This window comes from Pteropus vampyrus, unplaced genomic scaffold (assembly GCF_000151845.1).
Source record: "Pteropus vampyrus isolate Shadow unplaced genomic scaffold, Pvam_2.0 Scaffold20, whole genome shotgun sequence".
Taxonomy (NCBI): Eukaryota; Metazoa; Chordata; class Mammalia; order Chiroptera; family Pteropodidae; genus Pteropus; species Pteropus vampyrus.
In genome coordinates this window covers 2659231-2672757 of record NW_011888801.1, presented here as the reverse complement: position 1 = coordinate 2672757, position 13527 = coordinate 2659231, and the positions used below count along the sequence as shown (strand labels likewise).

Genomic DNA, 13527 nt, shown 5'->3' with positions numbered 1-13527 from the left:
TTCTTCTGAGCTTCCATACGCGGCACTTAAGTGGGGTGGGGAGGAAAAGCCCAGCACACGCAGCTTCTTGAGCAAAAGGGAGCCTTAAGGTCAGATGTTCATCCCCTCCCTGGCAGTCCTGAGGACAGCCCGGCACAAGGGCTGTGGCCAGAGGCCCCAGCTCCTGAAGTTTGCCTCCACTCCACAGACCCTGAAGGCTGGCAGTGTAGAGCCCTCCTTGATCTCTCTCCTGTATCTCTCTCTTCCTAGGAAGGACAAGTGAATGAAGTTCCCGTTCAGTTCAGCTGGGACTGGTGGGGAGTCAATATCTCGATTCTGACAAAAGGCCTTGCAGGGGAGTAGCTTATGCCAGTTCTGCCTGCCACTTGCCTATGTTTTCACAGAACTGTCAGCTTGGCCTCACCTCTGTGAACCAGGCCATTTGACTTAGACCTGGGGACCTCAAGGGTGCCCTCCCCTTCGAGTCCTGGAGGAAGGTGGGACTGGGTGGGATCACCGGCCAGAGGTGTGAAACAGTCTTACAGGTTGGAGACCATCAGCATGGCAATCTTTAACAAGATCTCCAGAGGAAGATGAAGAGGAAGTTAGGCTTTCTAGCACCAACACCACCTATGCATGGAGGTGGAGAGAGCCAGGTGCTTCACTTTTCTTATTTGAACCTCCCCAATCCCACAGGAAGATCTCCACACTACAGATGAAAATCAGGCTCAGGTATTAAGTGTTCTTTCCACTAACGCCTCAAGCAGAAAAGGCATCAGCCTAGAATACAAGTAGGTTTTGCCACCACCTAGTTAGGCCTGGGTGGTAGAACTCTACCAGGAGTCTGCTAAAATCAGAAGTCACATGAGCCCACAAGTGGCAACTTTCATAATCCTACAGCAACTGGGATATATCTTGCATTTTAGACAACACTCAGGCCCCTGGCTATAAACCTACCCTTCTCTCTCCCACTCATAACAGTATACTAGGATACATGTGGGTGAATAGGTCCAATTTTCTCTAAGTAGATCCTTGATAAACTGGTAACTCGCTTGTGCCACTTCTTGCAAGGTAAAGTCACATCCTAGTCCAGAGCATTGGACCAGGTGAACTCCAATCACAGCATGAGGACCAACAGTTAAGGGGCGGCAGGCCATCCAGGAGGCTGCAGGTGTCACCAGGCCTAGTGTCCATGTTTCATCCCTGCCCCAGCACCAACAGCAGTTTGAGAGGCTGTTAGTCTACTTCATACTTCTCTTATGTATCCTAAATGAGCCATTCCAGCCAGTCCCACAGGTCAAACATAGTGAGACCAAAGGGGGCCTTTGTGCCCCCCAGTATACCTGTGTGGAGAGCTTGCTTAGGTCTCTAATTTCTCTTGACCTGGAAATTTTCAGCATGTATCACTTTTGGGGTAATGAGTCTCAGAGCACTACATTTTCTTATCTGTTCTCTCTCAGGCTTCAAACTATTTCGGGTGTAGTACTGAATTTGTTAAAACTTGCCCCCATCTCTAATCTTTGATCCTATCCTTCAAACTGTCTCTTCCCATCAAAAACACTTGCTCTCTCCTACTTCTTCAACTAGAAACATCTATTACTTTCTATCATCGAGCTCAAGTCCAGATGAAGGCCAATGATCTGAAGGTATTGCCCCTGGTCTCGGACTTAGGCCCAAGCTTTTCAGTGAGTATCTGCCTGAAAGAAATTGAGTAATCACCTCTCGGTGGGCCCACATACTCCTCAGTCCCTCTGATACCGCCTACACCTTATTCCATTTCTCTACACCTAGTCTCATCCCATCTAACTAGGGCCTAGTTCATTTTCTGTGACAATAGGTCGCAGGGGTATTGTTTGTATATATATAACTTTTCAGCATCATCCCTTCATCATTTACTCTCCAGCCTTTCCTGGAGTTAACAATATTCCAATGTAATTTTGCACAAACTTACAAACTGGAGATATAAAGACATATATCCTCTTATTTTATTGTAGTCTAAAAAGCTCAGGGAGTTACTCCAGGGACACATGACTTTGTGGCACAGATTTTGGTAAAGAGCAAAATGCTCACTGGAAAAATTAAGTATTAGCTAGATACCAGAAAGATTTGACCCTAACTAGCAAATTTTTAACTCTGTAAATACTTGGAGTCATTAATTATGTATACTTGTTTTATTCATAATTTGTAATATTTTAGGATACCAAAGTGATTCTAATGATTGAATTTAACAAAAAAATTTTTAACCTCATCTTAAATCCACTGATCCATCTCATTCAATGGCAATAGTCAATGTTAAAAGAACATAAAAACAAACAACAAACATGCACACGATTGCACAGTTTTCATAAAGGTCTATTTCATTATTGATGGGTAGCGCATTTAACAGTTAAATACATTTAAATAATGTATAGGTGACTGCACGACTGCAGCATTGGTAACTAGATAGATAACCAATTCAACTAGAAACCAGCTAACAAGTAACTGTCTAAATATTTAAAATACAGCTCTTGTTTAGATCATCCTTTGTTTTGATCACCTTCTTGAGGGGAAAAAAGCCTGCTGGTCACACTGGAAATATATTAAGGCCAAATCTTCCGATATCCATTCCCAAAGGTTTCTTTCAACTGGATTAAGCCTCCAACTCCAGGGCAAGCCCAAGTTTGTGGCCTCCAGCATTAATGCTCTTCCCATCTACCAGAGCAGACAGTGTAAGCTTCACACCTATAAACAAAAGCAGAGAACCATGATGTGTGTGAAATACTTCATGAGAGTCTGCAGTCTTCTTTGATATTACCCCAGAGTTAGCCTGTCACTTTTCCTCAGTGTTGTCAGCTGTCCCAAAGTTCCAGCCACCAGAGGGCACCTGGGAGAATCTGAGATACCAGAGAGAGTTCAGCTGGCACCATCCCAGGTTAAGGCATCAAATCACAGAGCATAAAAATGTTAATAAAGTTCAAAAGTGCTCTCGAAAATACATTAATGTTCAATATTGCTATCCAGACTGAAGGAAACTAAACAACTGTAACTGGATCCTGGAAAGGAAAAACTACAAAAAAGAAACATTTTGGGGACAAGTAAGGAAATCTGAATAGACTATAGTACATATTAGGTATTAATAATGTTAATTTTCTTTGCTGTGACAGTAGTATTGTAGTCATGAAGAACCAAGTCTTGCTCCTAGGATATGCACGCTAGGGCTGTGTCCACTTGTGTATAAAACATACATTTAAATAATCCACAAGCGCATGCGAAAAAAAAGAAAAAAGGATTATGTATACAGACATGGAAAGATAAAACAAATGTGATAAACATTAGTAATTGGTGAACATGGGGAAGGGCATATGAGTGTTCACAGTAATGCTCTTTTAGGTTTCCAACTAGTCAAAATACAAAGTCTGCGGGGAAATCCCTATTTGGAGGAGGCAAATGTTCCAAGTGCTCTAGAACCCTGCTATCCAAATGATGGTTCAATAATCAGGCACACTGGCATCATTTAAGAGCTTGTGAGAAAGACAAAAGCCCTCATCCCAGACCTATGGAATCAGAATCTGCATTTTAACAAGATCCCCCAGGTGATTTACATACACACTGACTTTGAGAAGTACTGCTCTAGAAAACACAGCAAGGTTCAAAAATATTATGCAAAGTAAATGAGGAAGACTGAACAACCAAAACAATGAAAGAACTTTTTAAGAAATAAAAATTACAAGACATTTCAGGTACAAGTGAGGAAAGTGAATAGAGAATGGATATTAAATAATAATGGCATCACTGTTAATTTTCTTAGGTTGATAACAGTATTGTGTTTTTATGCAGGAGAACATTCTCATTCTGAAGAGACGCACCCTTAAGCATTTAGGGAAGTGTCATGATACCTGCAGCTTCCAAAAAGCCCAGGAAAAAAAAAATGTGAGAACAGAATACAAAATTGTGGCAAAAAGTAATCGTATTCATTGTACTTTTCTGTCAATTCTTCTGTATGCTTAAGAGATTTGCAAGAGAAGCCGAGAAATGAAAACTAATTTTTAAAACACTATCAGAAAAATCCTACTTTATCAAGAATACTTACCAGGCCTCAGAGTCTGAGTGTAGCCCACTCCAATTAAACTAGAGTTGTTGACTTTTGCCTAAAATAAAATGTAAAAACCTTTAAAATTTTGAAAGAAGATAAAGCCCCTACATGTTTTCCTATCATAGGAATATATCATTCCTGTATTGACGTGTTCAGCATTTGATTCACATAATAAAATTTAATATTATTAAGCCAAACAAAAACCAGGTGCCACTTAGCTCTTATCCATTAAACTCAAAATCAAATTGTCAGCAGGAGACAATACTCTTGCTATCTACTGGGATGTGTCTACAGACCCCAAAATTATCCTTATAAGTGCGAGAACCTAAGCACTCTCATAAAAATAATCCTTGTTGAGTCTAATCTAGCACAATAAAACCATGCCAAATGTGCTCACTTGCTACATGATACACACCAGCCTCAAAGTGGGATGTGAAGTTTAAATCCATGACTCTGACACACACACGTTACTATTTTAGGTGATCTAAAGAATCAAAACCATCAGTGTTCAAAATCTCTAAATGCCAAGCACTTCCTCTAAGAATAAGATCAATTAAAATTCTTTTACCACACATTTTCACACCTCTTATTAATGTCCCTGGATCTTAGCTGTAACTAGAGTGTGCTTGAGAAAGACATTCCAATGGGCATGATTACCAATCCAGGTCCCTGCCGTCCTTGGACAATTCTATTATTTTACGATTTAGTCCTTGAATGGCTGAAAAGAACCCTGGAGAACAAGACATGGTGAGGAGTAGCTCCCTTCTCTTCCACTACTAACATCATTAAGCCTAAGGTTATAAATGGGAGCACTTGGTTCCAATCTCCAGAGCCTAGAGGTTGCTCTTTGCTTAACACTTTGAGAGCTATGATTAAAAAAAGGTAACGAACAGCCTCTGGGATCAAAACAGACTTGGAAATGCTTTGATGTCTATACGCTTTCATACAAAACAGCCCCATCCAAATGATGTAACAATACAGACAAAAATCAAACAAACAGCACTTATACTCACTTGGCACTAAAACCAAGACTTCATAAGCCACCAATGACCATTTCTCAAGAAGAAATGCCTCACTAGTGACCATCTGTGCCCAACAAATTAAAAGCCTCAAAAAACTGGATACAAGTTCCTACTACTTTAGAATAGGAGTCAACCATGAAACTGTGATGGGGCTTAAGCAATCCTTCGGGTGATGCCTGACTGGGGTAACAGCAGCACTACTTAGGTGGGAAATGCTAGATACATTTCCAAATAATGCCAGGAATCACTCAAGGAAACACAGGTCCCAAATTTCTATCCCATTTTAGACTATGAGAGAGCTGCATCTTCTGCCGGCACTAAATCTGTGATAGTGCCACAGACATACATTTGAAGAGAACAGCAATGGAGCTACCAGAGACTAATGTGCTATGTGAATCCTAAGGATTTTATTGTTACACTGCGTTAGAGAAGGGGAAAATAAATGAATCACTGCGTTGCCAATGAAAAAAGCATTATCAGTGCTTCTCATTCTCTTTGATTGCAACTGTGCTAAGAAAAAACAAGAATGGGGCTAAAACTTAACTGCATAAGTTATCAAAATACTGTCCTCAAGAATGAAGATCACTTTATAATAACAAATAATTCTCATGGAAGGTTTTACTTTCTTTCATTCCCAGTATCTACAGTATAGGCAATCCCTGACCTATAAACAACTGACACACAGGACCAGCTGCTGCTCTGCCTGAAATAGGGGCCAGCACCTCTACACCATGAGACACTGCACTCCCTCCTACCCCAACTACAACTGAAAGAAAAAATAACAGAAAAAGCCTAAGGACAAGACTAAGGTGGTCACCTGACCCAGTTAACCTGTGATAGGGGGTCCTTGGGATGCAGGACTTTCAGTGCTAAAGATGGCATAGGCCCAGGCTAGCAGGATGAGCTAGATGGTAACCATAACAGGAAGGAAATCAAAAGACATGCAGTTCAGGCCTGGCTCTATTCCTTCTTCCCTCTCACCCCTAGCAATGGTGTAAGTTCTTTCTCTCCAAGTTTTGGTTTCTTCACCTACAAAATGGCATGTAGAGCAGTGAGATCAAATCTGAAGATATTCTGTAAACCATAAAAAGACAAAGTAACAACTAAAGTGCTTCCTCCCAAATGAGAACTGCCCAGGACCCAAAACACTGGCTTCCCTGAGTGCAGATAGGCTTGGGATTCAGGGTTACTACTTATTTCTACTGAGATTAAAAAAATTCCTATGGCATGGATATCAAACTTCTAACACTGCCTCCACAGAAAAAACAGTATTCAAAGTTGCAATCCCAATGCGTGTAAACTGGGGATAATGTGAACTACAATTTAAATTCTCAACACAAGTCAACATAACCAAGATTAATTCCCACAACCCAAAATCCCATTCATTCTAAGCCTAAAATAATACTCACAGAAATGGAAGCAGTGGGATCCAACTGATATTTAGCTGCAATGCCGAAGCGAGTACAGTTGGTACCTGATGTCCAAGCAAGGTTTACTGAAGTGTCAAGATCTTCACATACTTTCTGATAAATTGATCCTCCAAATTCTGTCCCATCATTACTATAAGATACTTTAAATTAGTAAATCTAGAACAATGTAACATGACAAAGGCACTAGGCTAATAATGTAGCATTACATTTAAATAAAAGCAATTCTCACATGGTTTCTAGTGTTTCACTAAAAACTTTCATTTTAAAAGGTCTTTCTACAACCTATGTCCAAAACCAAGGATTGGTTAAATAAATCATGGTATATCCATCCAGTGGGATTACCATACAGCCACTAAAAATCAAGTTGAAGAATACATAATGCTATAGAAAAATAACCAAAATGTATTACAGTAAGGGAAAAAGAGTTATAAAATAGCCTTTTCAGTATGTACTTTTTGTATATACACATATAAAAGGTAAAACACCGAATATCAACAATTAACGAAGATTATATACTTAGGTAGGAGGATTATGGGAAATTTGGTTTTCTTCTTTGTACTTTCTATTATGTACCAATACATTATTTTTTCAATAAGAAAAAAAAATTTTTTTAAGTCCTTTTGATCTATACATCTACTTTGGGTTAGGTAAAAACAGCATACATTTTAAGCAGTCCTATCAAATCAGCACCTTATATATCATGGACAATTAAGTCAAATGAATACACTGATTTAAGAGTCTGGCAATGTCTTGGCCCCTTCTAAAAATACAAAGCACTTCAAGCCTTGTGTGAAATGAACATTTATGCTCTCAGCTCCAAAAGTCAGTCTAACATTTTTAACTATATATTTCTAAGGGCCACCCTAGAAATGCCCAAGGATGCTTTTCTTTTTATTAAGGGTTAAGAGAAATCCTTTAAGTTCAGCCTACATCAATAAGAAATTAAAGGAGACATCAGTAACATCCTGAAGTCCTACATCAAAATATCCAACAAAAGAAACACTCACACATTAGTATGTAGCTGGAAGTCCCCAGTCCTGTAGCCCACTGCAAAGTTATTCCTTGTCAGCTTTGATTTGGCACTGTCAAAGGTCATCTGGTACCCAGCAAGCCAGCCCTCATAACCAAAGACAGCTGAACCATGGATTGCAGGGCCAGCAAAATCAAAGTCAACATCGCAACCAAGGTTTATACACTCCCTCTTATAAGAAGACTTGATTTTACCACTTTTCTTTCTGGAAAAAAGAACAAACTGATTTAAAACTGATGCCAGTAGAAAATATTTAGACACACAACTTCTGCACAGAGGGCACAAAAAGAGACTTAAACGAACTGCAGTATAACTAGAGTAAAAGAAATAGCAGGATAACCATAAGAGGTAAAAGCATATAACTCATGAACTAAAAGGCAAGGGCACATGAGGTAACTGGACTGCCACCACCACAGAAAGCCTGCTTTGCAGAACTGGCAATCCATCACAGAAGCATATTTGAAACATGTTAATTACTCAAGTTAGTGCTACAATGAAAAGAGACAAATATTTGAAGGAAAGCCAGTGATAGAAATCACAGAGTTTATGCCCCCAAGGCAGACACAGAAATTCACCAAAAGGCAGCTAGATAAGCTATCAAACAGCAAATATGCATCTTTCCTAAATATACAAAAGAGGAATGCTTTTAAATTTAAAGCAGGTAAAAATAACCATGCTTACCCTGTGTTTGGTGAAAAAGTGGTATCAAATGTCAGTTTCAAACCTTGACAAATCTGTTTTGAAAGAAAAAGAACTTGTTTTCAGCTTTATTGCCTTTTTGAGATACAGAAGCAAAATAATACTAAAGCACATTTTCAAAATGTTACCTGGTCTTCAATTGCGATTTCTGTTCCCAGAGTGTTATCAGTGTTCCATTTCTCTGTGAAAGTCAGACCATACTCACACCATTTATATTTGGTCTCCAAGGTCCCAGTAACTTTTCCAGTGTCTGTATTAGATGAACCAGATGTTGAGAATTCCTAATAAGACAATAAATAACTTCATGAACTTTCTCGTAACTACTGAAGAATCCACTACCTTACACAAACCAACGAAAAAAACAACTAAAACTAACTTCATTAATCCTTTTTTCTAGCTTGTCAAATATTCATACCCTCTGCTACTCATGATATACAACAGTGACACTTCAGCCTTTAAGTTATTAATTGCCACTTTACAGCTGACATTTCCAACCAATCAATCACAACTTAATCTGTATCTAATTCTCAAGTGAAAAACAAACCATACACCTTTCAAGAGAAATTCCAAGGTGATTTTATTTGGGATTCAAAAATCAGTAGGGGAAAAAGGGAATGAATGTTTTGGCACTGCATCCAATCTATCTGATATTGAATAAAAAACTAAGTCACTATGGTTAATCACAGATTAACCATCGTAGAAATCAGAGCTTATAACAGATACTCCATTCATTATGAAATGTTTCCTGAAAGTCCTTAAAGAGAAAGTACCCTCCTGTAGGAACTGATGCCATGAACAAATAATTGTTTTTCTAAATTCTTAGGTAATCCCAACATTCTGTTTCTGAGATAAAAATGGTCTTCATCAGGTTTCATCCCTTCTCAACCATCTTTCACATTCTCATTAAAAAAAGAAGAAAAAACAAAAAAACTAGGAAGAGGGAATTATAGATTTACTCTACAACTGGTTTATGTCATGCAGAATATAAACTATATTATGCACAACAAACGATAACAGTAGGAAAAAAAAACCAATCTAATACAGAGATCAATTTGAAGTACATTGTTATCTTTTGTTTGTAGCAAATATAAGTAACTTTCCAAACCCTAAATGCACATCAACTGAGAAGGAGGGCTTATCTGAAATTTAAAATCTGCTACAGATAATCCAGAAATCTAATAATCTTCCAGAGCTCAGTATACAGGCAGGCAATTGAAATCTTCCAAGATGAAATATTAAGAAACACCAAAAACTGTGCAATTAGAGAAAAGGCCAATCATCCTTCACCTAGGAAATAAAACATTTGTATAATATTGAAAGACACAAAGCCTTAGGTCTTACATACAATCTCCTGAAATCTGGCTTATGTCAGGAAAGAACACACTAGATATAAAATTAGGAGTCCTAGCATCCATTTCTGTAGTTTACTAAATGAGTAACTGAGGAAGACACTGAACTTTTCTAGGAATTAGTTTTCTCAAGTATTATAATAAAACCTATCTCTAAAGGATCAAACTAACCTGACACTGTCAAAGATTTACACATTTTCATGTGCTCTGCACAAAAGGAAAGCATTATTAAAATAATATATACGGAGTATGATCTCCTAGCAGATACCTTGAATGAAGAATATATATGTAGCTGTTTTTACTGAGTGACACCGATTAATGATTCTTGAGGCCCTACCCACTGCCATCCATCAATCCACAGACTGAGAGCTAGCCTATATATATGTCAAAGAACCCTCAAAACACAAAAGCAAGAAGACCACACTGTGGGACCAAAACTAGACCAGGTAACACCACTGGCAGAGTTTACAACCTACACCCTTCACTCAATCAGCAGAGTTTAGGCTTCTATGTTCTTGTGTGGATTGGACATCTCTGGAGTTCAGGTAAATAAACAGAAACAGCTATTAATGGGACTTAGTTGGGGCCAGGTACACATTACAAGATCAGTACCGTGCCTGAATTACTCCTCTACATCCTTTATGACCCTAAACCTAATTTCACAAAACTTTCCTAACCCTGTCCACCACAGCTCTTCCTTTCCAAGAAAGATTTTGATTTATCAAACAATCTAGTACTAGATATATTTCTCTAATTGTTCTCAAGTTTAAAATGTATTTTGTCTCTCCAACCAGCAAATAAGTCTTTTAAACACAAGGCCTGAGTCTTTTTATGTTTCAACAAATTATAGCAAGTGTTTATAAGGAGCCTCAGTAAATTAAGAGTAGGAACACAAGTAAACAAAAGTCACTGCTCTGAAACCTGTTACATTAAGCAAATAAGTCACTCAACCACACTGAATACTCACGCTCCTTTCAGATCAAAGAAACCAAACAGATGTGACAAATATAAAACCCCAGAAATCCAAGTCTAGATATTAAGAAACTATAACAGGATTAATTTTAATACCAGTTACATTAACTAAGGGAGCGACAACAAAAATTCATCAAAATTACCAATAATATTCAATATATATATATTATGCCATTTCCCAAAACAATCTCAAAACAAAAATTTTAGAGGAAAAGAAATTACATAGAACTAAATTTTACTCTACTCCCTTTGAGGGACTTTGTTAGGCAGAATCAAGACATCAAATACCAAAATATTAACCTCTTCAAAAATATCCAGATCAAGATTCTCTAAATTCATAAGGATGCTAGAACATGACCATTATACAAATATCAGTGCACTTGAATTAAGAGTTACTGCTACTTTTATACCCATAACTCTTAATGCTTTTAACAGATACTGAAAGAAAGGGTTATGAAAAAGTATAACAGGTTTCCTGCCTTCAAGCTTATAAACTTACGAAGTAAACAGAGTCCTACACGACCAGTGTCTTTCCTGAGTCCCTTGTGCATACATAGTATACGGCAAAAGATCACATGAAAAAAGACCAAAGCCAAAATAAATCAAGTTACATTCAAATCTCTTAAAACAAAATTAACTTCTGCCTTAAATAAAAAATAACTAGACATCTTCAGTTATGACTATTTTATGGGTAGCAAATTATAAGGGCTCATCAGAACTTTAATTAGATAGCTAACACTCACCACACCACTGCATGACTTTGTTTTCACATCCAGTTTCACCAACCCAAAACCTTAAAGCAGAGAGCAAATGATAACAATATGATTCTTTCATATAAAAATGCATACTAATAGTTTTTAAAAAATCAAGATTTCACATATTTAGAGAAGGAATAAAAATGTATGCTGATACACAGTATTTAAATGAAAAAAAAAAAAAAAGACTTAAACTATTCCATGTAAAAAGACAGAAATCTGTCCACATAAGGGACAGAAATCTCTATGCAGCTTTGCCTAGTGTTTTGGTGTATTATCTGGGGTGGTCGCGCGCGCACACACACACATAAAATCTTTCAAACCACTTTAAAACCTAAATATTGGATTGGAAAATCAATTCAACTTAAATTTCAGAATAGCCAATAGTTTATTATAATAGACATTTAGAACATTTATCTCAAAGGATAAATAATCTCCCTTTAGGATTAATAATCTAACCGGGGGAATAATTTAAAGTGGGAGAGTGAACCAAAATCTTCAAGAAGAAAACCCAAATTTACTTGAAAAAGCCCACAATCCATTAGGAGTCACTACCATAAAAGCAAAACAGTAATTTCTAATAACAATAGTACTAACTCTAGTCAACCAAAGCCTAAACTACATCTGAAGGAAATGAAAGCACAGCTGTTTTCTTAAAGGTAAAATCTTTGAGCCAGAGTTTGAAAAACTGAAGGAAACTGCAGTGGAGAAAAATGTGAACTGCTACAGAACTAATTTAACAGAAATTTTATCTAAAATAGAAGAATTAATGCAGCAACATATTTACAATTTGAAGAAATTATTAATTTAATTTCCCTAAGCAATCCAAACACACATTTTCACTTATGACGCAAATTTTTTAAAAAGTTCTTACCAAATCCTTTGTTGAAAATGTCTCTGGCAGCTTTGCCAAGGTCAGCATATGATGGAGGAATACACATTGCTGGTGGGGAAAAAACATTCCAAGTGTTAAGGTTCCTGCTCTCCCACTTTCTGTCCAAGAACTAGATTATGCTATCTTTGCTATCCTTAAATTCAAGCAGTCCAACTTACTGGATGTGTGGTTTTGATACCACTAGAAACTACAATAAAATTGTAAGATCCATGAAGGAGGTATCCCCAACAAAGTCTTATTTCTATAATGGATAACCACAGGAAGTAGCTTTACAAACTAGTGAAATGCCTTCCAAAACAGAAAAAGAGGCTGTCTATTCCTAAATTTACACACTGCCTGCAGCCTCACCTCCTTAGACTAGTACAAGAATCAAACACATGTACACACATGTATCTATCCATATAGATAGATCTGCAAAATTCACCAGAATGGGCAGATTTAACCAAATGAGATAAAAGCAAAACCTAAGACAAAGCCCCCTCACCCAATATATCCTTTAGTATCTTTACTGAGGTCAAAACCAACATTCTAGAGTGGGTAGAGAAAGGTACATAATTAATACTTTGGGAATTTAAATATTGTAACTTAGAAATAACACGGCCATCTATGTTTCACGCAAGTGTCTACATCAACTAAATATCAAATAGCACTTTAAACATATTAATACGATACTCAAACTCAAGTCCTAAGCCAATACTGTGCAGCTTAAGAGCAAGCAATCTGAGTTCCTAACACCAGCTCATTCATTCTACAAAGTGCGTCCACGCCCTTAGGAGCACGTGTAATGACCTTGCGCTCTTTCACAAGGCGGGGGTTACTACTTCCTCTAGAAAAATGACTGATCCAATCCTCCAAAAATCGCATCCAACTATTAATAACTTTTTGCTTTTGAGTTGGTCAAAGACACGTCCAAAAGCCAAAGGTGAATGCGGCCACAGACCAACTCCTCTGGCCTAGTCCCTTTATCCGAAAACCAGAAGCCCAGCCCCTCCTCCACAGAGCCGGGGGGTCAAGACTGTAGAGTGGCTATGGAAAAGGGTGAATTTCCAAGTCCTAAGTGAGATGGGAGAAAGAAGTTGAGGTTATCTGGTTGACAGGCTTGGACTCCCCGGACGCAGCCGCCCCATCCGTCAGAGATGCCTTGTCTACTTACGCCGCACGCAAGTAGGTCCGTAAGTCGCCATGGCGAGGCCGCGGGAAGAGCTGATCTGCGGGAGGAACAAGAAGTGCGGTCAGCAGAAGTAAGAGGCGGGTCAAGGAGCCAGAAGGGGGTCTCGGACAGAGAAGGGAGAGGGGGCGCGGGGCGACGCGGCCATCTTAGGGA

General features: G+C 38.2%; 1 protein-coding gene across 1 annotated transcript; it reads right to left on the bottom strand.

Annotated features, from left to right (window-relative positions):
* Positions 1-2127: 2127 nt before the first annotated feature.
* On the bottom strand, positions 2128-13521 carry VDAC2 (voltage dependent anion channel 2). Its single transcript, XM_011355306.2, has 9 exons — positions 13357-13521; positions 12183-12251; positions 11297-11346; positions 8361-8513; positions 8215-8267; positions 7511-7738; positions 6483-6633; positions 4049-4106; positions 2128-2700 (listed from the first exon to the last, which is right to left on the bottom strand). Exons 1-9 carry the CDS (start codon positions 13385-13387, stop codon positions 2609-2611), a joined length of 885 nt encoding a protein of 294 aa, XP_011353608.1. The 5' UTR covers positions 13388-13521; the 3' UTR covers positions 2128-2608.
* Positions 13522-13527: the final 6 nt, after the last annotated feature.